Source organism: Dermacentor variabilis, chromosome 4 (assembly GCF_050947875.1).
Source record: "Dermacentor variabilis isolate Ectoservices chromosome 4, ASM5094787v1, whole genome shotgun sequence".
In the NCBI taxonomy this organism is placed as follows: domain Eukaryota; kingdom Metazoa; phylum Arthropoda; class Arachnida; order Ixodida; family Ixodidae; genus Dermacentor; species Dermacentor variabilis.
This window is the reverse complement of record NC_134571.1, coordinates 103,329,879-103,357,810: the sequence shown is the minus strand read 5'-3', so window position 1 is coordinate 103,357,810 and position 27,932 is coordinate 103,329,879. Positions and strand designations below refer to the sequence as shown.

The 27,932-nt window shown below is 45.7% G+C and overlaps 1 protein-coding gene across 2 annotated transcripts in view; it reads left to right on the top strand.

Moving 5' to 3' along the window:
• LOC142577868 (solute carrier family 13 member 2-like) overlaps positions 1 to 27,932 on the top strand; it is a 60,860-nt gene that overhangs the window by 15,524 nt on the left and 17,404 nt on the right. Inside the window, exons 1-6 of one of the 2 annotated variants that reach the window (XM_075687300.1) lie at positions 7,977 to 8,064; positions 9,475 to 9,615; positions 12,650 to 12,799; positions 13,512 to 13,627; positions 17,595 to 17,728; positions 23,880 to 23,946. In XM_075687300.1, coding sequence (XP_075543415.1) covers positions 9,508 to 9,615; positions 12,650 to 12,799; positions 13,512 to 13,627; positions 17,595 to 17,728; positions 23,880 to 23,946 — 575 coding nt within the window. In that variant the 5' untranslated portion in view covers positions 7,977 to 8,064; positions 9,475 to 9,507. Of the gene's footprint in view, positions 1 to 7,976; positions 8,065 to 9,474; positions 9,616 to 12,649; positions 12,800 to 13,511; positions 13,628 to 17,594; positions 17,729 to 23,879; positions 23,947 to 27,932 lie in introns of those variants that run through there. The other variant, XM_075687301.1, reaches the window with a different exon arrangement.

Sequence of the window (27,932 nt, the reverse complement as noted above, 5' to 3'; positions counted from 1 at the left end):
TCTTTGGGAACAACCTCCAACTGCCGCTCACCCGCTGGATTACGAGGTTCGTCTCGCGGACTTCCAACTTGAGTTGCAGAGCTTCTATTGGCTGCAAATGTAGACACGTTGTTGTTCAGGGTCAATGGTGGCGCTTTATGCTTCGCGGGTGGCGTAAAAACAGGGAGAGACGCTGCCGGTGCCAAAGGAACTGCAGCTTCGTCTGCTTTGGCCACTTCGTCAGCGGATATTCTACCTGCCGAAGATCTTTGGCGCAGGTGGTCGGACGGCTTCACTGGCTTCGATTCGCTGTCCATGGTTAAGGGAAGCAGACTGCGACCTCAAGTGCCACTTGCGCTGCTCTTGGCTCGCCGATTGGTGTCGCTGTTTGCCGCGAATTTCTCTCCTACGAAGAGGAGAAAGACAAACGGTCCCATGTAACTCACGAAAACATTCTCTTGCACTGCACGCTCAAGTTGGCTGTCATTGTGTAATGGACTTCTATATCATTTATTATTAGACGTTCCGACTCCCAGCATTTCATACTGGAACGTCAAAAATTGAGAGGCGCTAAAGAAACAGCTAATTTCCAGGGTTTCAACAAACGAAAAACCTATTCGAAGTATGCATGAAAATATTGTGCTATTGCTGGTGACGGAACTCGTTGACCTTTCGATAGCAAAAACCATAATTGCCAAAGACGTTCAACGTTTCAACTTCAGTAATTTTTAGCGGTTGGCCTAGTTACAATAAAGTCCGTAGTTCTGTCAACCAGTAACAGCACTGCAGTAGTTGGTATTTACTGCATGCCTAGTTGTCGATTTCTACAATCTAAAAGAAATAGCTATGTAGGCAGATTCTTCGGCCAGCTGTGGAGCTAGAATAATCCGCCATGAAACCAGCCAGAGAATAAGAGTAATCAAGTGGAAACAGGCCGAATACATCGGAGAAATGTAAGGGTTAACCTGCATACATGCACTGAAGACTATGCGCAGTCATTTAAGACGTCATCAAGCTTCCAGAGACTTGTAACTGCGTCGAGGTAACACTTGCTACTGACCTCTTCTTGCTTGCTTTGTCCGAGTTTTGCCTTCGTGCAGGGGTCGTCTTGGAATCAATCTGTCTTGCGGAGCAAGGGACGAACGCCTTGGAACGTTGCGCGCGCTCTTCTTCTTCTCATTTCACGTGGACTCTTTCATGGTCGTCTTTGGTTTCTCTAGTGAAACGGAAGAAAGAAACCAGGAAGGAACTACGGAAAGTCAAAACTAAACAAAACAAAACGGGAAGGAAAGTGCGCGTCATCGATTAAAACATGCTGAGAACCAGACGTTTTCATCCCAGAAGGAAATAAAAACAGATGCCGACCGAGATGACAAAAATTATCGAAAGCTTGATGCATCGGGCGTCACACAGGAGCCCTGAATTTGCGGGTCTGCCGCATAAGAATGAACAAGCTGCCATTTGGGGGCCGAAATGTCAAACTTTGAACATTTTTTTTTCATCATGGTCGGGGGTCTGTTTTGATTTCCTTCGTAAATCCTCCCGGACCGACGAGATTTCGCCGGGCTCCTTATATGCTTTTTTTCTGGGCCAATAAGTCCGCTGAGCACCACCGAGACACCGGGGACTCGTGATGGGCCGACATTTTTCGGAGCATAGAAGATACAAAGAGCAGGGGCAATAGAGACAGCGGCAATTCGCCTGCAAAGGCTGATGCCGCCAGCTACTGCAGCATCCTAATTTCTCCTACCTTCATGGCCAAAGGAAACAGTCATGGCTTTAAGCTTCCATGGCGTGTGGAAATTGAAGTGAGATCGACGAGCGAGAAAGCTGGGCCGTTCTTTTCAAAATAATCGGCACTCGACGGTGGTTTCTGAGAACATGTGCCCACCTTCGTTGGCGGACGTACAACTGCTAATGCAGTCAGGTGAATGACAAAGAGTGAAAGGAAAATATTCTGTGCTCGACATTCCATACGTTCACAACTTTCAGCTGCAGCATGATGCCCAAGCAAATTAATAGCAAGCTACAGAGCGACTAGGAAAAGTCTTCATGGCATCGCAGCTTGGCCAGTATTAATTTTTCGACGTTAGTCATCTATGGGAAACATTCTTGTGGACAATTTCAATAATTTAGAAAAGAGCTCGTGAGGAGGTGCTCTATTGCGCGAAAAAGATAAAATATGTCTTCAAAATTCGTCCTAATACAACAATAAATTTGGTAACGAGGAACTCACGTCTATAATGAACGAATCAAGCACACTAGCTATACCGAGCAATGCCATTAAGGGTATGTGCCATGTTGAACAGGACTCAACTTAGGCATCGTTTTGTGCATGAACTTTAGCCGGCACTAGGCTTTTTCGAGTGGAATGAAAGAGAAACGGGTAAAGATTGTCACGAAATCTCGGTGGCCATAGGCGTTTCCCATTCCCGACATCAAAGGTGAAACCATCGCTAAAGCTTCCCTTTTGGGATGGGTGCCAAGTTTTCGCGTTCCATCAACCACCACAACCGATTGAAGTCGACAGTTCGAGTCTTCTCTTTTGAAAAAGCTCATGATCATGCTGGAAAGTTTGCAGATTCCCACTATAGCATACTACCCCATCGAAAATGGCATGGTCGAACGTTTCAACCGCGGACACCATAGAAGTATTTGTTTAGAAACTCTATGGGGGACACTGAAGGTATCCTTGAAGGCTCAACCCGACACGCTAAGCTGGAGTTCCTCTGCCTCTTGTTTTGCTTAGCCTTTGGCAACGTTGAAGCAGCAAATAAAGTTTACACCTGCTGATCTAATCTATGGTTCGTCACTCCGCCTTCCCGGAGAACTGTTCGACCATACATCCACTTCGCCTTCTCCCGACCTGTCAGAGTATTTGGTGCAGTTGTGCTCCACTCTGCGCAATCTTTGTGCCCCGCGTCCTCGCTCACAATATCGTGATTCCCTCTGCATCTATCCTGACGAAGACGGCGACACGTGTGTTTGTCCGTCGCGATGCAGTCTGAAAGCCTTTGCAGCGCCCTTACGATAGCCCTTGTCGCATCATCAAGCGCAGTGACAAGTTCTATACGCTTGATTTAGATGGTCGCCACGATTCCGTGTCTACTGACCGCCTAAAATCAACCATCATGGATGACTCGTTGCCGCATACAAGTCCCGACAACGCCATCCCTCCCAGCCCCGTTGCCGCTAGTTGTTGCATTCTCCGATCCCTTTCACTGCTACAACCAAAGAGCGTCCTTCTGTACCGTTCATACTCCCGAATTTCCCCAGGCTTCTTCACTATCCGGGGACCTATGTAGCAGCACCAATGAGGCAACGCACCGAAAGGTAAGACAGAGCGACTGCCGACGCCGTCCGCGTTTCCCCGCGTTCACGCCGAACACGCGCAGTGTCCTCTGATGGCGGCTCGGCAAGTTTCGACATTCGCAGAAGGGTTGGACTCACTTGTCGTGTAGCGTCGGAAGTCGCTGCCTCTTCTCGCCTCGCAATGGTTCCGATACAAGTCCCTGTTGTAGGTCTATGTTTACTTATGTTTACGCACTTGCATCACGTAAACACACGCCCGCTACATCTACATTATGTACGTATGTATGTATGTATGTATGTATGTATGTATGTATGTATGTATGTATGTATGTATGTATGTATGTATGTATGTATGTATGTGTGTATGTATGTATGTATGTATGTATGTATGTATGTATGTATGTATGTATGTATGTATGTATGTACGCACTCAAGCACGCACGCGCGCATGCATGGGTGTATGTATGTCAGCGCCCAACCTCTTTCCAGCCCACTTGGGTCACTATGTAGCCCAGGGTCAAATCAGTCATTGTGCTGCTGTGCTGAGCGAACGCGGTTCAAACCTAGCCGTTGGACTAACTTCGGTCATTAGGTACGTAACAGTGGATATGTGATGCTCTTCGATGATCCCCTTCGACAACTTAGGACACTGGGCATGTGCTGCTTTTTAGTTACTTCTTTGACAACTTTGGTCTCTGGGTATGGAAACTCATGCCGCGAAAAATTTTTTCAGCGCTGTGTCGTCGTTTTATACCTTCCTTTTGTCCGTGTCTTGTGTTGCGCTCTAACGAACCTTACAATGAATCCTAACCAACTGGCCCAACTTGCCGTCTTGATACCTCAGTCAAATGTCCCACATCTCCATAAATGCGAGCCATGAGGGACATAATACGCCTACCACCCCATCTCGGTGATCGTAAAAAAAAAATTGAATCTAACAAGAAACCATCATCATCATCAGCCTGGCGACGCCCACTGCAGGACAAAAGCCTCTCCCGTACTTCTCCAACTACCCCGGTCATGTGCTAATTGTGGTCGTGTTGTCCTGGCAAACTTCTTAATCTTACCCGCCCACCTAACTTCCTGCCGGCCCCTGCTGCGCTTCCCTTCTCTTGGAATCCAGTCCGTGACCGTTAATGACTATCGGTTGTCTTCCCTCCCGATTACATGCTCTGCCTATGGCCATTTATTTTTCTTGATTTCAACTAAGATATCATTAACTCGCGTTTGTTCCCTCACTCAATCTGCTGTCTTTTAACGTTACACCCATCATTCTTCTTTCCATGACTCGTTGCGTCGTCTTCAATTTAAGTAGAACCCTTTTCCTAAGCCATCAGGTTTCTACCCCGTAGTAACTGGTAAGACACAGCTGTTATACACTTTTCTCTTAAGGGATAATGACAACCTGCAGTTCACGATCTGAGAATGCCTGCCAAAGGAACACCAGCCCATTCTTATTCTTCTGATTATTTTAGTCTCATGGTCCGGGTTCAGGGTCACTAGTTGCCCTAACTAGATCCATTCCCTTACCATTTCCAGTGCCTCGCTACCTATCGTAAACTGCTGTTCTCTTCTGAGACTGTTAAATATTACTTTATTTTTCTGAAGATTAATATTTAGACCCACCCTTCTACTTTGCCTGTCCAGGTCAGTGAGCATGCATTGCAATTTGTCCCCCAAGTTACTAGACAAGGCAATATTATCAGCGAATCACAAGTTACTACTGTAATCTCCATTAACTCTTATCTCCAATTCTTCCCAATCCAGGTCTCTGAATACCTCCTGCAAACACGCTGTGAATAGCATTTGAGAGATCGTATCTCCCTGCCTGGCGTCCTTCTTTATTGGGATTTTGTTGCTTTCTTCACGGAGGACTACAGTGGCTGTGGAGCCGCTATAGATATATTTAAGTATTTTTACCTAAGGCTCGTCTACACCCTGATTACGTAATGCCTGCATGACTGCTGATGTTTCGATTGAATCAAATGCTTTCTTTTAATCAATGAAAGCTATAAGGGTTGGTTATATTCCGCACATTTCTCTATCACCTGATTGATAGTGTGAATATGGCCTATTGTTGAGTAGCCTTTACGGAAGCCTGCCTGGTCCTGTGGTTCACGGAAGTCTAAGGTGTTCCTGATTCTATTTACAATTACCTTAGTAAATACTTTGTAGGCAACGGACAGTAAACTGATCGGTCTATAATTTCTCAACTCTTTGGCGTCCCCTTTCTTATGGATTAAAATTATGTTGGTGTTCTGCCAAGATTCCGCTACGCTCGAGATCATGAGGCATTTCGTATACAGGGTGGCCAGTTTTTCTGAAACAATCTGCCCACTATCTTTCAAGAAATCTGCTGTTACCTGATCCTCCCCAGCTGCCTTCCCCCTCTGCATAGCTCCCAAGGCTTTCTTTACTTTTTCCGGCGTTACTTGTGCGATGCCAAATTCCTCTAGACCATTCCCTCATCGATTATGGTCGTGGGTGCTACTGGTACTGTATAAATATCTATAGCCGCCACCAATTCGGATTTGATTGATATAAGAAAACGACCTATTTAAGGACGTTTTCCTCAAAATTCAGCTACGTTGTAATAAGGGTGTAGGTTAGGCAGTTTGCTAATCTCAATGTCAATCTTAATTTTATTCTCACGTGACACATATTCCACGTATCTTATAATTTCATATGAGACATATGGGCTGATATGAGACTATTGTATATGCGGTATATGAGCCATGCGAAATTATTATATAGGGGGGGATCATGTCCTGTTGAGGTAATCAAACTCAACAGGGATCCAGAAGTTTCTTACAACACAGCAGAAAAAGTATTGAAGACGTCCTCAAATAAGTGGCTGTCATACAGTCAAATCCTAATAATTAACAGCGTCTGCTGGTTACATTCTTTCTTTTTTTCAATCGTGCTATTCATACAGTAACGCAGCGCCGAACGAACGACTGCCGACAGAGGGCGTCTCGCGCTTCTACGCGGTCCTGATGTCACCGCCTTGCTGGCCTCGCAAACTTTCTTTCCACGTGGTTGCAAGCCATGCACAGTGCTGATGGGAGTTGCTACGCTAATTGCATATGATCCTCCCCTTCCGCAGAGCGGGCCGCGATCGCAAGCCGAGCGAATGCACCAAGGTCTGCCTTAGCAAAAATGGCAGTCTGCTAAAAAGAAAACAGTGAGGAAGACGGGAAGCGAAAACATTTTCTGCAAGAGAGTGCAGAGATGAGAAAACATTTCTTGTAATAACGGGGCCGAAACCCTGTCCAGACGGTCCACTGCGAGTACGATACGCCAAGGAAATGTTTCTTCCGTGCAGACAGTCGCCGGCATCACCCTCCGTGATTCCGAAATTCTGCGTCATTTCGTTAAGGCTGCGGTTGTTTCGAAACTTTATATATCGAGACATAATATTCAACCCAAAGACTCTAGTTTTATTGGTTTATCTATAGATTTATTTTTCTAGTATCACCACTTGGGCGTCGCCTCATGGGCAGCCGAGAAACGAGACACGTAGTCAAACCGTCGGTGCCTCCTTTCATTTATTTATTGTTACACCCAGTACATTACCTGTGCAAGTAAGTTATAGGAAAAAATGTAATCCTTTAACGCACTGGAAAGGAAAGGAAGGCTTCGATCGAGAATGCGCCATGTCTGCGCTGTTCTCATTTGGCGGTGTATAGACAAGTGACGTCCCAAACAGGAGACAGGCCTGTGAAAACTGTGAAACGGCCCAGAAAGGCATGCAGGAAGGAAACAGGAGGGAGCATACCGCAACGCGATTAAAGCCCGAATGTGCTGCGCCAGTGGTGGCCCAGCACGTGATCGCACGTAAAAGCGCGTGAGAGTGCTGTAACTTTTTTTAACAGATACTTTCATATTCTACCGCACTATGTCTCCAGAAATTCTGAAATCTTATTCTTCATTATAAATTGAAATATACCACCCACGTCTCGGCGTATCCCCCGTAGTGGGTCGGAGCCACATGCTCGACAGGAAACAGAAAAGACAGCAACGAGATACGCGGGCATCTTATGATCTTAGATCATAAGATGTAGATGATCTGATAGCCATAAAGATAGCCTAATTTCATCCAAATCTTGGCCAATCCCCCACAGTGGGTGTGCGCCATCTCATAAGGAATACCATACCATACCATACCATACGCGGGCAAGGCTGAGCCGCTATCGTCGGCTCACCCCCACACGCTTTCACTCGCACTTATGGCATAAGGTGCGCGGCGGCGATGTTATCGCCCTTGGACTTCAGACGGAACACTACGGCGACGGCGACGACAGAAATGCGCCTGGAGTGTCCATATAATTATTATCGCAACGAAAACCACCAGAAGCTTCTGCGTCGCATCTAATAAATTTACGGTGCGCCGGTGTCGCGTTGATACAGCCGCCGTTCCTCCATCAATTTTTTGCACCATAGTGTCACATTTGCATCGCCGTGTTACATTAGCGTAAAGATTGCTGCGTATTCGCGTCATTAGCGCTACGTATGCGTAAACTTGTAATGTATTTGCGTCCTCAAAGCTGCGCTCATGTTTCGGAATAGAGAATGTCGTAATCCTCGAACTTTCTTTTTTTTTGGAAACCAAACGAGGAAGACAATGCGACATGCTCTCGCCCGCACGTGCGACCGTGTAGCGCGTGCCAAGCGCAAGCTCGCCGTATTCATCCGACGACTAGCTCGGTGACCTACGTTTCTCTGCCCTGTCCCCTTCATTCGCTATCATCGCAGAATTCTACGCATATCAAGGTATGAGCAGCGAGGCGTTTTTTTCATCCGATACAAATGCGATGGTCCTCACTACCTGGCTGAAGAGTCTCGTCTGTATAAGACAAACTGTAACAACGCGTCACTCTAGTTTGCTGGAACGGCACCATCAGTTTGAAGCGCCCCGTTTGTTAACAATTTTATTTGGGATCTGTGTGTCAATAGGTGTATACCTGTACTACTATCCCTATCGCAATTGCATCTGCTCGCTGTAAATGTCTGGAATGCGGGGCAGTACTCAATGGTCTAGACGCGGTTGCGTGCACATCACTTCCTTGCCTCACTATTGTATCGGGGTTTCAAGACCGAAACCGTATCTGACCCGCCCTCAGGGGGCGCTTACGCCTAGCCTATTTAAGGCGTGCACACTTGCTATGAACTCTGTCTCGGTTCCCGTCTGCGTTTCTGTGCGTCTCTACGGCCGCCGTCCCGGCGGGCCGAATGTGCCTGGCGTGGCGTTCATGGCGGCCACGCCGACGTAATAACTACCTCCGAACAGAGTTTTCTAAGTTGTGCTAAACGCATGTTGCTGTTAGTTTAGTCATACCTCGACGCCCAGGCATCAATCTAACCGGTCGTTAGGGCAGAACTTATTTTTACGTAAGCTCAGAAGGGTGACGCCATTGTTTGTTCGACATAGCCACGCTGGTCTCGAGCAAGGCCAGAAGGCACCCTCATATGCATGGAAACGTAGGCTCTAAAAACAGTGAGTCCTGCCATCCTCTTTCTACAGGAGTAATTACTTTTTCTTCAAGTATATATATTTTCGGTAAACTTTATGGGCCCTTTGTATTTGTGCTTGTGAGAGTGAATGTACTCGTTAAAATTTCTTCCTTGCCTGGTTGGTTATAAGTGGCTTCATGCATATTAACACAATAAGTTACAACAGACGTGCAAGAAGAGGTGCGTCTCTTGCCTTGCAAGAACAAGCGTCTCTTGCCTTTTATTGTGCTATAATGTGTCAAGTGAATGTGTTCCACAGGAATTTGCCGAAAAGCCTGAAAGGAGGCATGTATACAAGCAGTTACTGCGCTAAAAATACTTGCCAACTGTCTTTGTTATTACTAGTGTCGATTGGTTCACAGATTAATTTTAACTTCCAAGAGATACATCGGGTCTGGGAAGGACACCGTGTTGAAGAGCTTCAGAATAAATTCGACCACCTGTGGGTCTTCAACGTGGAACCACAACGCGTGACACAGCCATTTTACAATTCCTCACCCTTAAGAAAGGCATAGAACTGACTATCTCATTTTCTGCAGCAATGTGCCTACCAACGTGCTCCGGCAGCTGCTCTTGGAGAGTATAGCACCAAGATGATAATAACAGAGACATTGGTAGTACAGCAACCACACTACAGTGCGTCTTCACAAACGTGTTATTCCATCACAGGCTGACCTGCTACCTGCCTCTTAGAGACGGGCCATGACTGATTCCGGGCTCGTGAAGACGCTCCTGAGGTCGTGGCAACTCATCTACATTGTAGCCGTGCCCCTGCTGCTGCTACCACTACCACTGTACATGAGGAGTAAGGTGAGGCTCGCATTTTTTGACCCTCGTGAGACAACGCCATGTGACGAGGCCTGGTCACGATGCGTGGCGGAACGAAGGCGCTCTCCATCACATAATACATAATGTTTCTGCGCGAGAGGCGGCAGTAGGATGTCGTATTCGTGAAACGTTCCGAATAGGATGTACCACCTGCACTATCCGGACCGACGCGTACGGGCCGAACAGGTTAACAAATTTTCGCAGAGCGACTGAAATTGCTCAAAGTATATCGAAGAAACAGGAGCACTGCAATTTTCAAATAGAAACGCCATCGTGGCAACATCTGGCAGAGAACATGAATTTCCGTACCCACTAAAAAGAAGCGCCTAATGTTCAATAAAATCGAAGCGTTGAGCCGACCCCATTTAAGGGTGCTGGCGATGCACTATTTTTTTCTGCCTGCTCCTTACCTTTCTGTCAGTAGGATCAATCGCATGTGCTGGTAGAGGGTGAAGTTGTGTCCGCATGTCACTGATGTGACTCGTAAAGTAGAAAGCTAACGTAGAATGAACGCGCAAAGTGCACAGCCATGCATAGTCCAGGTGGCTCGCTTCCTATGCGAGCCACCAGGCCTATACTAGAGTGTACAGACGCAGGTCTGGGTTGTGGTCATTCCCCCGATAACGGAAGAATGCCCAAGAAGCCCGCAGAGGCTGATTAGTTCGACAATGTCTTGAAAGTTATTTTCTGTTTCCATCGTTCCGTACTACAACCTACTTGCCCAGAGTGTCGGCCACATGGCATATGAAATGACCTCGAAATATAAAGTTTTATTAGAGCATCTGGGAGATACAGTGCTTCTGTAAATCAGTTCTTAAGTCGTCAATGTGAGGCGGTTCTTTCTGTAAAGGCCAGCTGCAGCGAAATTTGGGGACACGTGGTAAGCCTAGCTTAGGATAACGTAGATATAGAGGAGTGTCCACGCAACATCCTAAGCTTTAAGTACGAGCGGAAGCGTGACGAAAGCTTCGCTAAAATATATTTTCTGATGCCGGAACTGGAAAAAGAACGCCGGCATTATCGCTCACCCGAACTAACGCATGACCTCACGCGAGCGTTACCTCCGATAAAAGGCCATAACACGCACACGCTTCCTATTAATAATGCTTCAAAATGCACAATCTCGATTTGGCTATACTATCCGTCGGTGAGCCGGTCCCCATCACGTAGCACGGCCGGACTGAAGCATACGATCCCGAGCGCCTACTTCAACGGTTGGGCGTTGAAGCCTCTGTATGCATCTGCTGCGTAGCGTAGATGCCGCAGTCGCTGCAGGGTCCCTCGACGAGCTAGCTCACTGTCGAGACACTCGGACAGCTGCCTGCTCCGATTTGTCTCTTTGGATGATGTAGCTCCAGGTACGTTTCAACGCGAGCCAGCCCGAGTGCCCGGCACCCGCGGATGTCCGCGACGTAATGATAAATCTCGGAGGCAGCATGTTTGGACTTAAGTCGTAACGACGAACACCTGGTGAACGCATCGTATGGTTAGGTGATGTTTTAACGCTGCCAGCAGGAAAACTATGCAATTACCAGCCCTGCGACATTGCCGGGATTGGTTAGATGCTTCAATATATAATTCACTAATAGTAAATTTAGCCAAACTGAAATTTCGTTGCAGTTGGGCTTCTGGCTTCGTAGGCTCTCAGTTATGTTATAGATCTCCGCAGTAGATCATCGAGTCAAAACTTCAAATAATCTCCCGATCAGATTGATCAACTGTCAATAAAATTCGAGGGACAGCTTCTTTTTCCTGTACACTTCAAAGGCTTATACTGAACTGGGCAGTTCACGATCGAGGATCGCACGAGCTACTTTGTAAAATCTACACTTCTTACTGTTGCAACATCGCTGTTATAGGGACGGCAGCGATGCTCCTGACGTTGCTTTCCCCGGTGTTCTGTATATATGCGTGCGTGCGTGCGTGCGTGCGTGCGTGCGTGCGTGCGTGCGTGTGTGTGTGTGTGTGTGTGTGTGTGTGTGTGTGTGTGTGTGTGTGTGTGTGTGTGTGTGTGTGTGTGTGTGTGTGTGTGTGTGTGTGTGTGTGTGTGTGTGTGTGTGTGTGTGTGTGTGTGTGTGTGTGTGTGTGTGTGTGTGTGTGTGTGTGTGTGTGTGTGTGTGTGTGTGTGTGTGTGTGTGTGTGTGTGTGTGTGTGTGTGTGTGTGTGTGTGTGTGTGTGTGTGTGTGTGTGTGTGTGTGTGTGCACGTGCCGCTTGCCGCTGAACCTGCTTGTTTAACGAGCATGACGACAAAGAATGGCACGCAAACACACCGTTAGCTACCCTAAGCGATGTTTACAATGCCGTCCCTCGTAGGCTATGGTATTGCCTCTTTAGGCCTCAAAACACATGCACCGGTGCCAGCGGTCTGTTATCACGCGATAGCTAAGGAGCTTTCTTACGCGCTGAAACACTGTTTGCGTGCTTATGAAGGTTCCATAACTATAGCATAAGGGTTGGCGCGGCCAACTGACGTGTGCAAATTTCTATAGTACCTTTAATTCGAATCCCAGTCGCTGTGCGCAAAGTTTTCTTCTTCTTCTCTTTATGACTCATGACGGAAAGACAGCTTATGATGACAAAATGACGTCGAAGGAAAGGATGGTCACCATCATTGTAACGGATTGACCAGAAAGAAGTTTCGCGCATTTAACTGCTTTGGGAGTTCAATCAATTCGGCTGTTAGTACGCAATATTCACAAGGACAGGCGCGGACTCAGTCCGGATCTCTCAAACTTCAAGCTTGATGGCAGGGGTCTCAGTACGCTGCAGGATAAATTGAAGAAAAAGCTACCGTCCAGCAATATGTATCGCAAGAAGCGTTTTCTAACGCCAACAGAACCCCCACTTGGCTTTCAGTCATAAAAGAAATATTACTTCGGGCACGTGAAACTGTAATGCATGACGGCCTTATTGAAGCAGGGTCACTGATGGCATCGCTGGAATGCACATTTACTTCCACTCGCGCGCACAAGGTGGCGACCGTTCGTGCAAGTGGCAAATTGTTCTCATTTGCAGGCCGGCCTGAGCGCGTACTCGATGCTCTGGATGGCCTTCTACTGGACGGCAGAGCCCATTCCGCTTCCGGTGACGGGGCTTATGCCGCTCGTGCTGTTTCCACTGTTCGGCATCCTCACTACTGCGCAAACAACCAAGATGTATTTCAACGTGAGTAAATATACATTGTGCCTGCAGCGGCTGGTCAGTGTTGATGACCGCGAGTATGAGCTGACGAGCTGATGAGCATATAGAACTTAAGAATGAAGCACACTTCGTAAACTTCAATATATTAGCGCCTTCTCCATGCAAGAGCTGCACACCTCTTGCGACCCTAAAGCAGGCTGAAAATAGAGCAGAGTAGCTGGAAATGCTTCAGCCTAGGATGCCGAAGACAGTCAACGGAGAAAGATCGGAGATAGCTACAATACATTACAGCGTTAACGCATGCTTGCCAAATCGTACTTTAATCGAACACTGGCATTGAGATAAATGAGAAACGGGATAGTGTCTCTTCTGCGCTTTAATTCGTTTTCATATGCTTAGCTTGAAGCACCTCGTATAATCAACAAGTTAACATCATCATTGTGGTTACAGAATTTAGACATGTGTTTAAATCTTTCCCGGCTCGCAATAGCTTCGAATAATCACTACTGCACGCGAAACGTAAAAGACCCAGCATAGACAGAATGCACTTTGCGGTCCACGTTTTAGTTAGTCAACACTGGTTTATTGCCTTCGTTATTCGAATAATTTGAATTCTCCTAATGTTACGTTAAGGTAGATTGGCTAAGGACCACAAGTTTATAGGCCTATAGCTACAGAGGCTTGTTCAGCCTAAACTTCGCTTTTTCCTTCTCTGGCGTGTGCGGCGTTGTACCAGAACATCGGCTTCGTCATGTTCGGATCGCTAATCGTGGCAGCAGCTGTGGAAGTAAGCCACCTACACCAACGCCTCGCCATTGGGTCACTTCTGACTGTAGGGACCAGCAACCGCAGGTAAATAGGAGCAAACTTTTTTTTTTCGTTCTACAGCGTTCTGCAGAAACCGTAGTGGTGTTTCGAATGTAGGGTATGCCCTATGTCAGGAAATCCGCATCCCCCTCGCCTTAAGAGATGGTGAGCGCGCTTTGTTTGAGAAGAGGAGGAGGAAGTGGCTAGAAGAGGAATACCGTGGTAACTGTCTTCAACCCCTGACACACAGGCGAACTAAAGGACTTCGAATAGAGCTCCTTTACTTCGCGCTCAAGGACCCCTGACAAAAAAAAGTTTCGCAGGGGACGCAGTCTTATTTATTTATTTATTTATTTATTTATTTATTTATTTCGAAAGCGCCGCACGAAACAAAATGGGCTGCTTAGTTAAACTTAAACTAATAAAACATCGTAAATATTTACATCCAGTCCATGCAAAATGAACCGGAAGAAAGAATGGTGCACAAAAGGCCTGCCGCAGCATTATAATTTTCATATTCGTTATTATCAGTGTGACTTTTCGTTATTTTAACGTTATTAACATTACCGTCACCTTTAAATTAAAATTTTGCTCAATATCAACGGGCAATGAGCCAGTGCGCTGCTAGCGCTGGGGCGCGGCCGCTCTGGAACGCGCGTCAGGCGTCGGCCCTGACGCGCGCTCAAGACCAGCCGGGGGTAGCGCTACCGTTTGCTAGTAGCTTTCAATAATTAGCGACGCCAACGCTTCAGCTATGAGCACAACTTCGCGTTACAGGTGCGTTAATCATCGGCGTGTATCAGTCCGTTCACTTCCCACATATTCTACGAGGGCAAATCAAAGTACTTTCCTCTATTTTTTTTTTTTTGCCAGATTACTGCGGTAAATGCGAAGTCAACATGTACATTTTCAGCGCTGGACCTTTCTTGAACTTGCCCGACCTTATCTGCCAGTAGTTTCGCGGCACGGCGCTGCTTTCAGTTGTTGAACATGGCGGTTGTGCTTCACACGTCCACGGCGTACGAGCAACAAAGTGTGATTCGTTTTCTATGGAGTAAGAGACGAACACTCATCGAAATCTACTGGTAAATGCAGCCCACGTATGGGGAAAGGTGCGTCGCTTTGAGAAATGTGAGCTGGTGATGTTGTGAGTTCGCAAAAAGCCGTGAAGCCGTGCCTGACAATGAGCGTTCGGGGAGGCCACGCGCGTCGCTGACCCGCACAGGGGCATCTCAAATTTTGTGCTGCGATGTGACAAATGTCTCAACCGGTGTGGGGACTATGTGGAAAATAGTGGCAGGCACGTAGAATAGTACGTATATTTGTAATTACCTGTAGATACCTTATTTTGGCTGATAAAAGATAGGCGCGAAGACTTCCGCATTCACCCTCGTAGTGCACTATATGTAATGCTGTGCCGACGAAACTGGAAGGCTGAAAAACATACCGACGAAGCTGCGCGAGGCGATTGCTGCGAGTATAGTGTACTCTACTGAGAGTACGGTGATGCGACGGTGGTGACATCTGCAACGGGGCCAGTTGAATGCGTTTGAAAGTACGACTGCAATAAATGTTCACTGCGAGGCAAGTTAGATGTCTGCTAACTGTAAGACACACTTTTCGAAGCACATCAATTATAACGTAGGCTACTAAACGCTTAGAAAGCTTCTGTGCTCTTAATGCGCTGTGCCTGAGACTACGCCTTTACGCCCATAAACTAGTTCGCACAGCTCCGTTTCCACAAGGGACCGTTATCATAAAGGTGGCTAGGCGGGAAAAACTTTATTTCGTCAGCGTTAGGTGGGGTAATTAGGCGTGGCTTCTTCAAGCGGGCCAGATGGACATCAGAAAGGAATAACCTCGTTGTCGTATCAGCTCGTGTGAATGCACTTGCAGTGGATGACCCTCAATTCAAAGGACTTTTCAGTCCACCTATGTTAAGGTATCACACCCATGACAGACGGGTACTCCAGAGGCATTTGGGCTAGGGGTCATCTACCGGAAAGGGGCTCACAGAGGGTGACACACTACAAAGGAGTGTATCCTTTTCGGTGAAGGTCCCTTACAAAACGACAAATATCCGAACCCCATTATGAGCCTAAAAGGGTAAACTCGTGAGCACCTCTTCAACAACAGAAAATTTGACGAAAAGTAATAATGCGTTAATAGTAGTTTTAGTGCTTTCAAAAAACGATTGATAGTTAGCAGTGACAGTTTCACTAGATACACTAATTTTTTTAACATTTGGTCAATTTCAGTTGTGAAGAAGCAGCGACATGTGCTCTGCTGCGCTGTTTGCTGAAAATACATAAAGGAGACTGCGTCGTACCGTGTGCAAACTACCCTAATAATGAGTGCAAAGCGCACCAATGTGATGTATGGCAGACTTCTCTCAAGTGTACCACATTTTTTTTTTACTATAACTTTAAGCAAGACGCTTGTAAACATGGCAACAGTTTCACGTGCACTATGGTTTCATATAATAAATTTCCCGCTTTAAATGCTGTGACGGATGCAGTTTACAGAAATGAGCTCTCTCTTTTTCGGTGCAGTATTATACTGTAGTTATTAGAACGATATTGAAATAGCGCGCAACGGGACGGCACAACAAAAAGGAAGACGAACACAGGCGCAATGTTCTTCTTTGTTCATCTTCCTTTCTGTTGGTGGCAAAAACGTGCACTCGCCAAGAATAAAACAAAAATAAAGAACAGACGTTTCGGGCCCCGTACGGGTTCCTTGATCACAATGAACATGTAAGCATGGGCGCACGGCTACTTAAAACGATGTAGTGCCCTCCCGTTGTGCGCTATATTAAGATGTTTCTCATGTAAAATTACCAAGTAGCCCAGCATTCAGCTCCTTTAAAGTCACACAGTGGGTTTGTAAACTTTGTCGGGCATTTGTTTTTTTTTTTACCGTAGCCATTCTCAGCAATTTGTTTTCGAAAATTTAAGGTCATAAACTGAAATTGTGGTGTCTAAACTAAATAACTCCAAATTTATCTCCTAAATGCAACATGTATTGTTCAAATCGGTAAAGCGGTTGCCTCATAGAGGTATTTCTGCGTTTTACAGGTTTTTCAATAGAGAAATTGGAATGGGCACCAGCTACTGCTTTTAATTGGAATGCGTTTGTGGCGCCATACGCTCGTTTTGCAGCCTTTCTTTTTATTAACTGCTGCCTCTCAGACACTCCACACTATCGTACTTTCCTAGCCCCCGTTTTACGAGGTCGCTAGAAGTTGCGATTTGGCCGAGCTCAGACCTTCCAGCATAGTGCCCCTGCTCACGTGGCCAAGACTTCCGAGCAGCAGCCCGTGTTTCAGGTGCATATTGAAACATGTGCCTCCGTCTAGCGCAATAATAGCCAAGTGAATATTTAGGAACTGCCATTTTGTGGGAGCGCGTGGCCGAGGGGTGCAATGCTTCCTCATATACCTCACTCGTCGTGGCAAGACAAGCCCCATATCAATATTTCCAGGGTCTCGATATCATAGATGATATTTGCCGAAAATATTGACACGTGTAGTTGTTTATTGGGTGACCACGTTTCATCGCCTAACAAATGCTATCGCACAGCAGAGGACGCGCCTGCATGTTTCGGGAAATTTCGTGATTCTAATCGACGGTTCTATCCGCTGTCTGTTGTCACCGAACCTTGCGTAATCTGATTTCATCGCGCGACGCGAATGGTTTAGAACTTTCTGGAAGACGCGCGGGAACCAGCGATCACTCTGGGACCTTCGATGACTGATGTATAAAAGCCGACGCCCTTGACCCGCAGATCAGATTTCGACGTTCACCCGACTGTGTTCTCCGCTATCGTTGTGCTTTGAGTGCAGCCTGATTTTGTGGGCACAGGTTCGCCCAATAAAAGTTAGTTTCGTCTTTCACAGTATTGCTACTGTGTTCTCTACCGTCACTTCCACGAGACAATATTCCATGCCTTCTCCAGGCTCTCGTTTTTCTCCTTTCCTGTAAATAAACCTGCGTTCTTCATTATCTTCCAGGCTCCTACTGGGTTTTATGCTGGTCACCATGTTTATGTCGATGTGGATTCCCAATACTGCGTCTGCCTCCATCATGGTCCCCATCGTCATGGCTGTATTGGATCAGATACAAGTCCTCACCAAGGAGGCCGAAGGTGACTGCCTTTTGATTACACAATTCTTGACATCCGTCTCCTTCAGCAGTAATAAAATTAAAAACTAATGGTAAGGTTAGGAGACCCGTAATGCATAAATACAGGTGACTTGGCTGTGCGCATGTTTTCCTAATACTGCAAACTAATGCGTCTAATACAGAAATGAGTACAGACATGCCTATTTATCACGACGCATGATCAACTCGTTCAAGTTGGAGTTCTTTATCTGCAGTAGTAAATTCTTTTACCTGACGCAAATGCACAACTCTCGCTAATAATTCGGCAGAGGTAAGGGTGAAGTGCGCATTAAGCTTACAAGCAGGTTATGCACGACGTTAAAATGAAGGAACGCAGTCATTCAGCACAACATTGTACGCGCGCGTCTTCTTCTAAACCGCCGGTTCTGACGACGACGTGGAATTGCGTATTTGAGAGTACTTTATTTGCAGAGTCTGAGAATTATTTGGGCTTTGTAATTTCCGTCCGCGTACATTGATAAATCTAATAGCGAAAGGGGGATTAACTGATAGGTGATTAATGAAGGATGGGTGATTAATGTGTTTGCTCATTGGAAGGCTATTGCGGTGTCTACCCTGTATTAGGTTCGAGGTTCAATCTCTAGTGAGAACAGCCGCATTCGATTTGCAGCTCAGAGCAAGTGACCATCATGTACCGCTGTTTTACACGGGAGTTGATAAAACAGCTATCGATACGTTTGACGATAGCATTTGTAGTCCGTGAGACCTGTGGAAACGCACACTGGAAGCCCAACAGATAGCGACCCGGGGTGTTAATTTCCGTAATATTGTCAAATTCGCCGTCACGTTAGTTCTCATCGCTCAAAAGACTGCACCCGGCTATAACGATTGGCTCAGGACCCCAATAGGGCGTGATTTCGACGCTCTCCGATGTGGAACTGTCGGTCAAGGTGCGCCTTTATATACCGGCGCGTAACCGCCTATAAGCAGGTGGTCCCAAAAAGAGCGCAGTAAAATGGGACAACTTGTGTGTATCGTGGTAACGGCAGGTATCCGTTCAGCTTTGTATGTGTTGTGAGGTGAAGTCAGACGCAAGTTCAAATTGCAAATTAACTCGCATTGAAGGGGTCAGTCAATATTGAACCCCAACTTCTAAACTTAACTTCAGCTAATAAACATCTATACAAACTCCGTAACACACTAACACACACGTACCTCTCTAAAATTGCAGTTTCGTTCACACCTAAGTGCTTTGGCCACCATAGCGTCATCACTCAGGAGACTCGTTGCCTAATTGTAAATCTTTGTCTTTCGTTTCTTTAGTTGAATTGGTGCTTCAAACGCGATTCAGCTTCATCTGCCTCCGAGTATTTTATTTGTGTAAGCGCTTGTTCGGTAGGTTACGCCCACACGATAATAGTAACTTCCCAAGAAAGTCGCTAGATTTAGCACATTTTTAGTCGCCTGAGTGACATCATTGCGTTTGTGCACTTTATGGATATTTACTGATAGTAGTTTTTCTGGAAACATTTCCCAAGAGACTTTAGCGACGTAATACCTTGCCTCCCATTTATTTCAAAGAGGGATGTATACACCTCCACTTGTCTCTACTTAGAGTCTTATTAGTGAGCGATCTCGGTATTATGAAAGTTTCTTATCTACGCAAAGCACAATCTTGAGATCTAATACCATTTTAAAATAAAGATGGCTATTTTTTCGATTGCGATTATTGAAACGCTACCGCACAAGGTAAATAAAAATTATAGTGTGAAAAAAAAGAAAGAGAAATATTTAGGAACCATTAAGACGTAAAAAAGAAAACACCGAGCAACACCTCATTAGCGTCCATCCACCGTCATTGTCATCACTTACGAACTAATCATTAAACAAAACGGAATGTTTTGAGTCGAGATGTGGTGACGTTGCCAAAAAATATTACCAACACTGCTTCGAGCTTAGTGTTCCCAGGAGTAGTTCATCAGCACTCCATCGGCAGTTGGGTGATAGGAGGTGTTTCCCTTGTAGCTACCGGCGTGAATTCAGTTCTTTGCATATAATAAAAACCTTGCCTGGCAGTATAACGTTGCCGAGCCCTTTCGGCACGCGTACGACATTGCTTTACTAACACTTCTTCACCGAGGACACGTTTTAATAGCATTTTGGACACCCTATTACACGCTAATTGTGGACGAGCCACCGCAAGCTAAGGAACGAGACGTGAACAACTCGGAGACGCCCGGCACAACTCTCCTCACCCGGTTATCTACTTTCACCGGTCTAGCTCGGCGCCATCGAAACTTTCTCCTCTTTTGTGCGCTTCTCGCCTTTCGTGTGCCAATTAGTAAGGGGAAATATGTCTCTGTAGGCAATGTTATTTGCTTTAAAACCAAGCGAAATCGCTTCCTATAAAGGAGGAGAGCGCTTGATTGGGCTGTATAAGAACCTTGGGTGCCACGGCCCGTGCACTCTAAAAAAAATCCACGTTTATCTAAGCGTGCGGTTGCAGTCTTTTTATAAGCTTAATCTAAGCGTGATAATTCTCCACGCTTACCGATCACGTTTGCTAGGAGTGATCAGCAACCCCTCTTCAGGATTATCAGACGTGATAATGACCACTTCCCCGCGCTCATTATGGCGTGACCGATCTCCACGCTCAGAGCGGGTTCCCGAGGGGGCAGGGGGGATGAAGTGAGGAGCATGCCTCATCCCCCCTCGCCCCTTCTTTGCATGCGTTGGAAGCAACGAAGAAACACCGGCCCTTGTCGGCTTGGGCACTTGGGTCGCTTCTCTGAAGCGTGCTTTGCTCACCAAGCTCTTCGCAGTCCTCTTCAAATTCTACTTCAGCAGCGCAGACTGTCACGAACCAAGACGCTACGACAGTGGAAGTACGCCGGCGAAGTAGAAGCTGAGTATGCTGCAGAGAGATTGTGGAAGACGCTCCCCCCGGTGACACTGAAACTAATCCACTAAGAAGGGGCTTTGTAAAGCTTCCTCTCTCTAAAGCCCAATATGTAATATATGCGGTGCTATACCAGATAGATAATCCTAATTCAGAGTGCAATTCAGGTTGCGAATTAAGTATGACGTGTGGTTGCAACCTCACATGTAGCGCTCAGGATATGCTGGTTACTGTCAGTCGACAAATAGCTCACATAATTATGAATTTTCGCTTTCTAGGCACCGGTACACTATGAGCGGCATACGCGCGCAACTACAAGGCATACACGGCATACTACATTTATGCGCCACTAACATAGTTTTAAATCATGAGAAGAATTAAGCACGGTGCAAAATTCCGAGTGGCTACTCCCAGCTCGCCGTTCTTGCCCGAGGAGAAATGGCAGTGGGCACAGAGAGAACGGTGAGCTGGCGAACATAAAATAAAACAGAAATGGTACTTTAGCACAACAAACTGAACAATTCCAAGGAAATCAACAGCCCGTTGTTAAAACCTGTTAAAAAAGCACGACGCTGACTGCCCTCTATTCCGGTCAGCGCTACTGCTCTCATAAAAGATTCTCTTTTTCCAGTAAATGTCCGTCAGTAAATTACGTCAAATTTTGCACCACACATACAACTCCGTACTGGAAATCATGACAAATTGGCAGTTAGCCGCTATTTAATAAAAGCGAACCATAACTAATTTTCTTACCTGTATATTTCTATCGTCCATGAAGAGCAGGTGAGGGACCGAAACATATCCATTATACATATGGAAATGCTGCTCTGGAGCCGTTAGGCAGAGGTGGATTCTCTCTCGTAGACTTGGCATAGTGCACAATGTATGCATAGACCACCCGCGTTGTGCGCCATGAATGTCTATAGAAGTGAACATGGCGATACACACCAACTCTGACAATTAGACCGGAAGCTCTGTGCTGCAATGAACGAACGTCGCCCGTAGCAGTCCGCCGAAAAATTCACACCAAAAGTGGCCGAGCGCAGCCTTCAAAACACCACGGTCTCCTCCAACATACCCAAGAAAAGTTTAGCATTCCCCGCAGGGCAGTGAGAAGACGCAGAGCGTTGTTCTCCGTCGCCCACGCTCCGCGCAGATCACGTAATATATTACGGATCCCCTATTCGGACTTTTATAAGCGTGATGGAAAGTTACCGCGTGAGCGCTCCGTATAATGTTAAGCGTGTGATTTGCGTTTCACACGCGCACGAGGCTCGCTTACGCTCGCACAAGACTGAACCATGGCAGGCAGTCTTGCCCTCACGCCTACATGATGGAATGTCACGCTTATTTTTGGTCACATGGTGCTTAAAACGCCATCCACGCCTCAATTACATGCGTGTCACACTTGAACTTGCAGTTAAGCGCGAGATTAACCGCGGATTCTTTTTTTTCTTTAGTGTACGTTCGTCGGTGGCAGACTTGTACACGTTAAAGAAAGAAAGTTACCAATTACAATAACAATTACTTCGTCCAAAAATGTAATTTATTAAAGTTGTCTAGTACTGCCTTACGAAAGTAATTGAGGAATTACTGAATAGTAATCGATTACTTTTACGTTACCTTCCTATGAACTTTTATCATCATTACATAGACACAGTAAACAAAACAAACTGATCAGATAATTTCAGTGCGTCATATCTGCGCTATCAATTTTATTAAAAAATTTCGTTGGTCATTGTTCAGCCTTGTTTTTTTTTTGCTTTTGTCTTTTCTTTCCTTCTTTTTTTCATTCTGAAGACATGAAGACATCAGCAGCGACATTGAAAACTTGTTCGAAGAATAAAAAACTGAGGGAAAGACAGGCAGGTTAGCCAGTTGTCTCGATTTGCGCGCTGGGAGGCAGGGTGTATTTATTCATTTATTTACTTATTTATTTATTTATTTATTTATTTATTTACAAATACTGCAGGCCTTATTCGGGCCGGAACAGGAGTAGTTACATCAATAGTAAGAAACAAGGCTGGAAATCGGAAATAGAAGACAGAACAATAATAAGAATATATAAAAATATAATATACAGGGACATCAGCCTTTGCAATTTAGAATTATCAACAATAAATACGATTTAGGAATAATAGTTGTAGTTTGCAACTCAACAGCAAAGTAGTGATAAACCATGGACACACAACAGATAATTCAATTCAGCATTTTTACCTATTTTTAGTACAGAACACAGACGATAATTAATTAATTTCCTTCCCTATGTGCAGGATGCTATTAATTAAAAGAAAAACCATTTACAGAAGAAAAACCATGTATTTTAACGTATACGGATCTAGCGCACACGATTGTCGTTACTCAACATGTGAGTCCTCAGTGAATCGCAGAACACGATTTTTGTTGAGAATTGGAGAAGAGGGTTTCGGTCTGGCCAATTAAAAGATGAGAAACTTGCACTTGTGTGATTTCCTGCCATTATCTCCCTATAGTGGCCTTCCCTATTGAGGCATAACGTCACCGGATTAGTTCGTCGGTCAATGTCTGGTGGAGCGTTAGGATTTGAAAACGAACCCTGAGCCCCGGGTCGGCCTGTCTGAATATGCGCATTCGCGAGGCTGCTGCATGGCACGATGTCAGGTGTTGTACGGCGTTTTTCGCGAAATTCAGCTTCTCAAAATTGCCTCGCTCGTCACAGCTTGTCTCGTCAATAAAGTATCTGGTTGCATGTTATTGGTCGCTCAAAAAAAGTAATTAAAGGGCTGTGACCTTTACCGATTAAACAACATAATCGCTAAATTTGTAAATTTCTGAACGATATCATTGATTACAAGTAACACATTGCGTACAGGTCTGGTCAGCGGTTACAGAAGCGTGACGTCAGGAGATTGGAATAAAGGTAGAAGGGAATAACGCGCGAGTTTCTCTCGTGCTTGGAGAAACACTTTTAGGTAGCATGTTTTCAACAATAGAAAGCTAATTATTTAGAACCAATTAATACATCCAACTAACTAAAACAAATTATGTGATTAGGCGGAACGCAAAAAATATACAATTTGAGTATCTCCAAGCGACGGCCAACAACATCGCCTGGGTTCTGTCTAGCTAAGTGGCGTTTGAATATGTTTAATGATTGGCTCGAGTTACGTGGGACACTGGGTGGGCTTTATCCCTAAACGCTCCTTCGCTTGCTAATAGCAGCGTGGTTATGTGCTACAGTTAAGGACCCCGACACCCTCTCACATCCACCTCTCTCTCGATGTGACCCCTCCAGTGACGCTTGTCAGTCCCATGAAGTCCCCAGATCACCCTGCTGGCCAGATCGTTGAAGAGGCGCTTCGGTAAGTTCCCCACCCATTTCTTGCAGTATCGTTCTGTATCACTGCAGTGGATCCGTTTGCGACAACCTCATTATGTGTATCTAATGACTCTCACTTCTGCCCGTACGTTAGCGCACTTAGAGAATTGTTCGTTCATCACGCTTCGCGGATTTCTTGAAGCACCATCCGTTCTAGATGTTGTAGATTTGTAGCGCGCCGCATTGTGGCGCATATATGGGACAACCAACACCGTACATTGCGTATAAAAACCAACGGATCAGCGCAATGCGTCGTATTGTTCGGCCGGCATGGTATATTATTATAAGATGTCACAGGGGGCCTTTTGCCCCGTTTGCATTTCTTCGCCGTTTCTGGAAGAACTAGGTGCTAGACGACGAGTCTAATACGCCTAGTGGGCTAAAAAAATACCAAAAATACAAGATTCGTGCGCTAGGCGTGAGCTCGCGCATTATTCGTAACTCCATGCGTGTGGATTTCAAGAGCACGCGCGGCTCATCTTCACCTACTCTGCCTAACATTGCGTAGAATGCATACTTATTATACCTATTGTGCACATTCACTGAAAACAGCCTTTCAATGATTGAAAACCGTCGAACAACCCCTTGAACACTGCAACCGTTAAGAAGTCCCTTAAAATGGGTCTGAGCTCACGTCTATGCTTCTATCGGCATAGCCTGAACTTCTGTTAGCTGAGCCGGAAGTTATTGGCTGAGCCAGAAGTTCTTATAGCCTGTAAGTGTTCAACACTCTTGCGCAGAGTTCATGCGAATGCCGAGTAACAGGTGTAGCGTTGGCCCCGGCAGCACAAGCACGTGCGTCCGCCCATACTTTAGAGACTTTTAAGCTAAAAGTGCACCATAAAGAATAATTTGAGCTGTCTCAGCAAAAATAGGTTTTTAAAATACCGCAAAAGCTTTCCTTCTTGCGATAAGAGGCTTGGTATGAGCCCCCAGAAAAGTTACAAGAACACAACATCTTTGGCGACGTGGCATTGAAGTTTTCACGCCAGTCTGCAGTGACGTCATGGATTTCGGCGGCGACGCTTAGCGTAATGTTCTTAGACATACTTCAGTTTCACAGCTCCGCTCGGGAGGTGGCCGAAGTGGTGGTCACCCCAACTACTGGCGCTGCGATCGCGTCTTTCGTCACTTCTAACACTTCTGGTTTCGCTTCTGCCTTTATTTCTGTTTTCATTTCGGTGGTGCGGCTTTGTCTGTCGCTGCTGTGGTCATGCTTTTGGTGCCACGTGATGTGCGGTGGTTTCTTCCGGTGAAAAGTTTCGCGCAGGCACATTTCGGCGTCTCATCACTGGAAGAAATTTCCTGTGCAGTTCTGCTTTTCCCACGGTTGCTAGAGTGGCCAGATGCAACGTGATGCTGGTAATCACTTTCTTTCGCGCAGTGACGACAGCAGCGAGTTCTATATATGGAAACACATGGTGCGCCGAAAGAAAGAATATCCCGCAGCTAAGCCCGACGTGTGCGAATCGTCATGTTGAGGACGACGATCAATATTTTAACTCTTGAGAACAAATATATATTGATTCCTCACTGGAAACGTGGACGCTCGTTCACGGCGCAATTCCATGACTCAGTTATTCCCAGCCTTACGTGCGCATCTCGATGCCAAGAAATGTGATGCAAAAGCGAAGTTCACCAACAGAAGCAGCTCGAGAGTTTTCAGGCACTTCAACGGAAGCTTGCAGGGATGCACTTCATGCAGGTTAAAAACCAAATGTACTTGGAATATTGTTGTGCTTACCTTCGAAGTATGCGCGCCTGACTGGGATCAACAACCTGATGACCGTGGTTTTGTCTTCTGTACTCTGAAAGGTTGAATTTATTGAAGGCGACGCCACGCAGGAAGCGATATGTGAATCGTTTCGCATGAAGCAGCTCGTAGGTGGAACCATTTCAGTTATGGGAAGTGTTGTCCGTGAGGAGTATCGCACCTAATTTGCTGCATGAAAAGCTGCAACAAAACCCACAAAATGCTATTTCGAGTGGCTGTACTACCCTCAAAGGCATAATTGAAATCGTCCTCAGGGAAGCACACGGCTTGACAATTAAGCACGACCGGATGTGCATAACATCAAGCCAAAGTAAAACTGCGACATACGAGACCATATGTGCGCCACAAACAGTGTAGTACAGTACTTGCGAAAGGTTATGAACGTTATCTCTTGCTGTCGAGGCAACTTTGTTTGAGCAAAGCCTCCGAGCACAACTCCTAAGCGACTACAGAAACATAAGTAAGGGCAATACGATGAAGAAAAATGCCTATGGCTTCAAATGTACGTGATTCTGTACCCCCACAAGCCTCTTTATTCGCAGAGATATGAGGTCGTTCAAAATAGTCTTGGCATATTCACCGTTAATGAACGCGTGCAGAATTAAAGATTAATTAATCACACTTTAGTGAATCCTGCTTCCGGCGATTTATTCTGCAACACCCCAGTCAGGCTGGAGAAACCATCCGCGAGTGCCTGCATTTAGACGGGAAGATTTGTAATTGTTGACATGACTAGTAGTTTTGTGTGATTATGCGCATTCACTTGACAAAAAAAGAAAAGAAAGAAAATGGATATAAAACGACTGGTTACAGGGCACGTGGACGTGACCCGCTAGTAAAAATATGCAAGATTATTTTGAAAAAAATTGTTCTAGTAAATAAGACTTCACAACGTTAGTTGCAAATTTTGTTCGTATAAAATGAAATAATCCTTTGACCTATGAATGCTCAGTTGTCGAATTGGTTCTTGCCACTTCCGCCGATCAGAGTGAACGTACATATTTTTAGATGCGTGAGGGACATGTAAAAAGGCATGCATAAATTAGTTTTGTTAGACAAGGAACAGATGGCGGGCGGAGAAATTCACCAAGCACATTCAGTTTGCAGATGCGAGTTTCGTTTGTTTATTCTTTATAGCTTGTACAGATGCCAATTATCGACATTTAGACTTTAACGAATTAATGTACGTCTGGACTTCGCAAATGACGCATTTTTCTGTCGATACAAGGCATTACACTTTTCGCGACACAGACAGATTTTGCAAAAGGTACTCGCCAAAAAATCGTTGTGCATAAAAATAATGAGAGGTGGTTAGCTTACCAGCAGAGGAGTAGCATTTGGTGCACCTTACAATCTGGAGCTGCGCGCGATTCGTTCTGAATACCGCTGCAGATTATATACAGGCGCTGGTCTTTATTACACATGGTGTGAATACGCTGCTAGAAAAAAGAACAAAACAGGTCAGTGTGGCGCTTCTGACTGGGAAAAGTTGGTCACAAAACCGTGTCGTCACGCCCGGCCGTTCATTTGCCCCGTACAGCTACAGCCTCGATGCGCCAACCACACGTGCATTCCGAGGTCAGCACAGAGAAATTTCGTTTTTCGCATTAAACTTGGCATTAAAATTTCAGTGGGCTGCTAAACCACATTCACTAACGAGAAAGCGGTATACAGGTAGGGTGGGGCAAACGACGCGTCGCAACAATCATAGTAGACGCAGCACCATGTGTGAAGATGCGTGACTGCACCACACATTGACACAGATACACCGACACAGTAAAGTCGCTGTTACTTAAGCGCGACATGTTTGTCACAAAACTCAGAGTCCGTATCTAGACTACGTTTACCGACGGATAAACTCTACAGGCCACGTCGGCCAGGTCGGCCAGTGGGCGTGCATAGGGAGCTGCGAAACTAAGTATCACTAAGAACATTGTTTTGGGGCGTAGTAAGTTAGTAGTGGGTAAAAATCAGCATTACATTATAAACGAGCCAGTAGGTCAACTTGACAAGTGTTTGAAAGTGTTATAGAGGCATAGCAGCTCAAATAGAAAAATATCTATATTAGAAGTACATAACGGAAATTAGACCTCCATTTTCTATTATAATAATTACCCTATAATGATAAAATTAGGGAAAGTGAGCTCTGAAAGAGTGTTTTGCCAGTGTAAACAGATTCAGTGTCACTTTAGCAC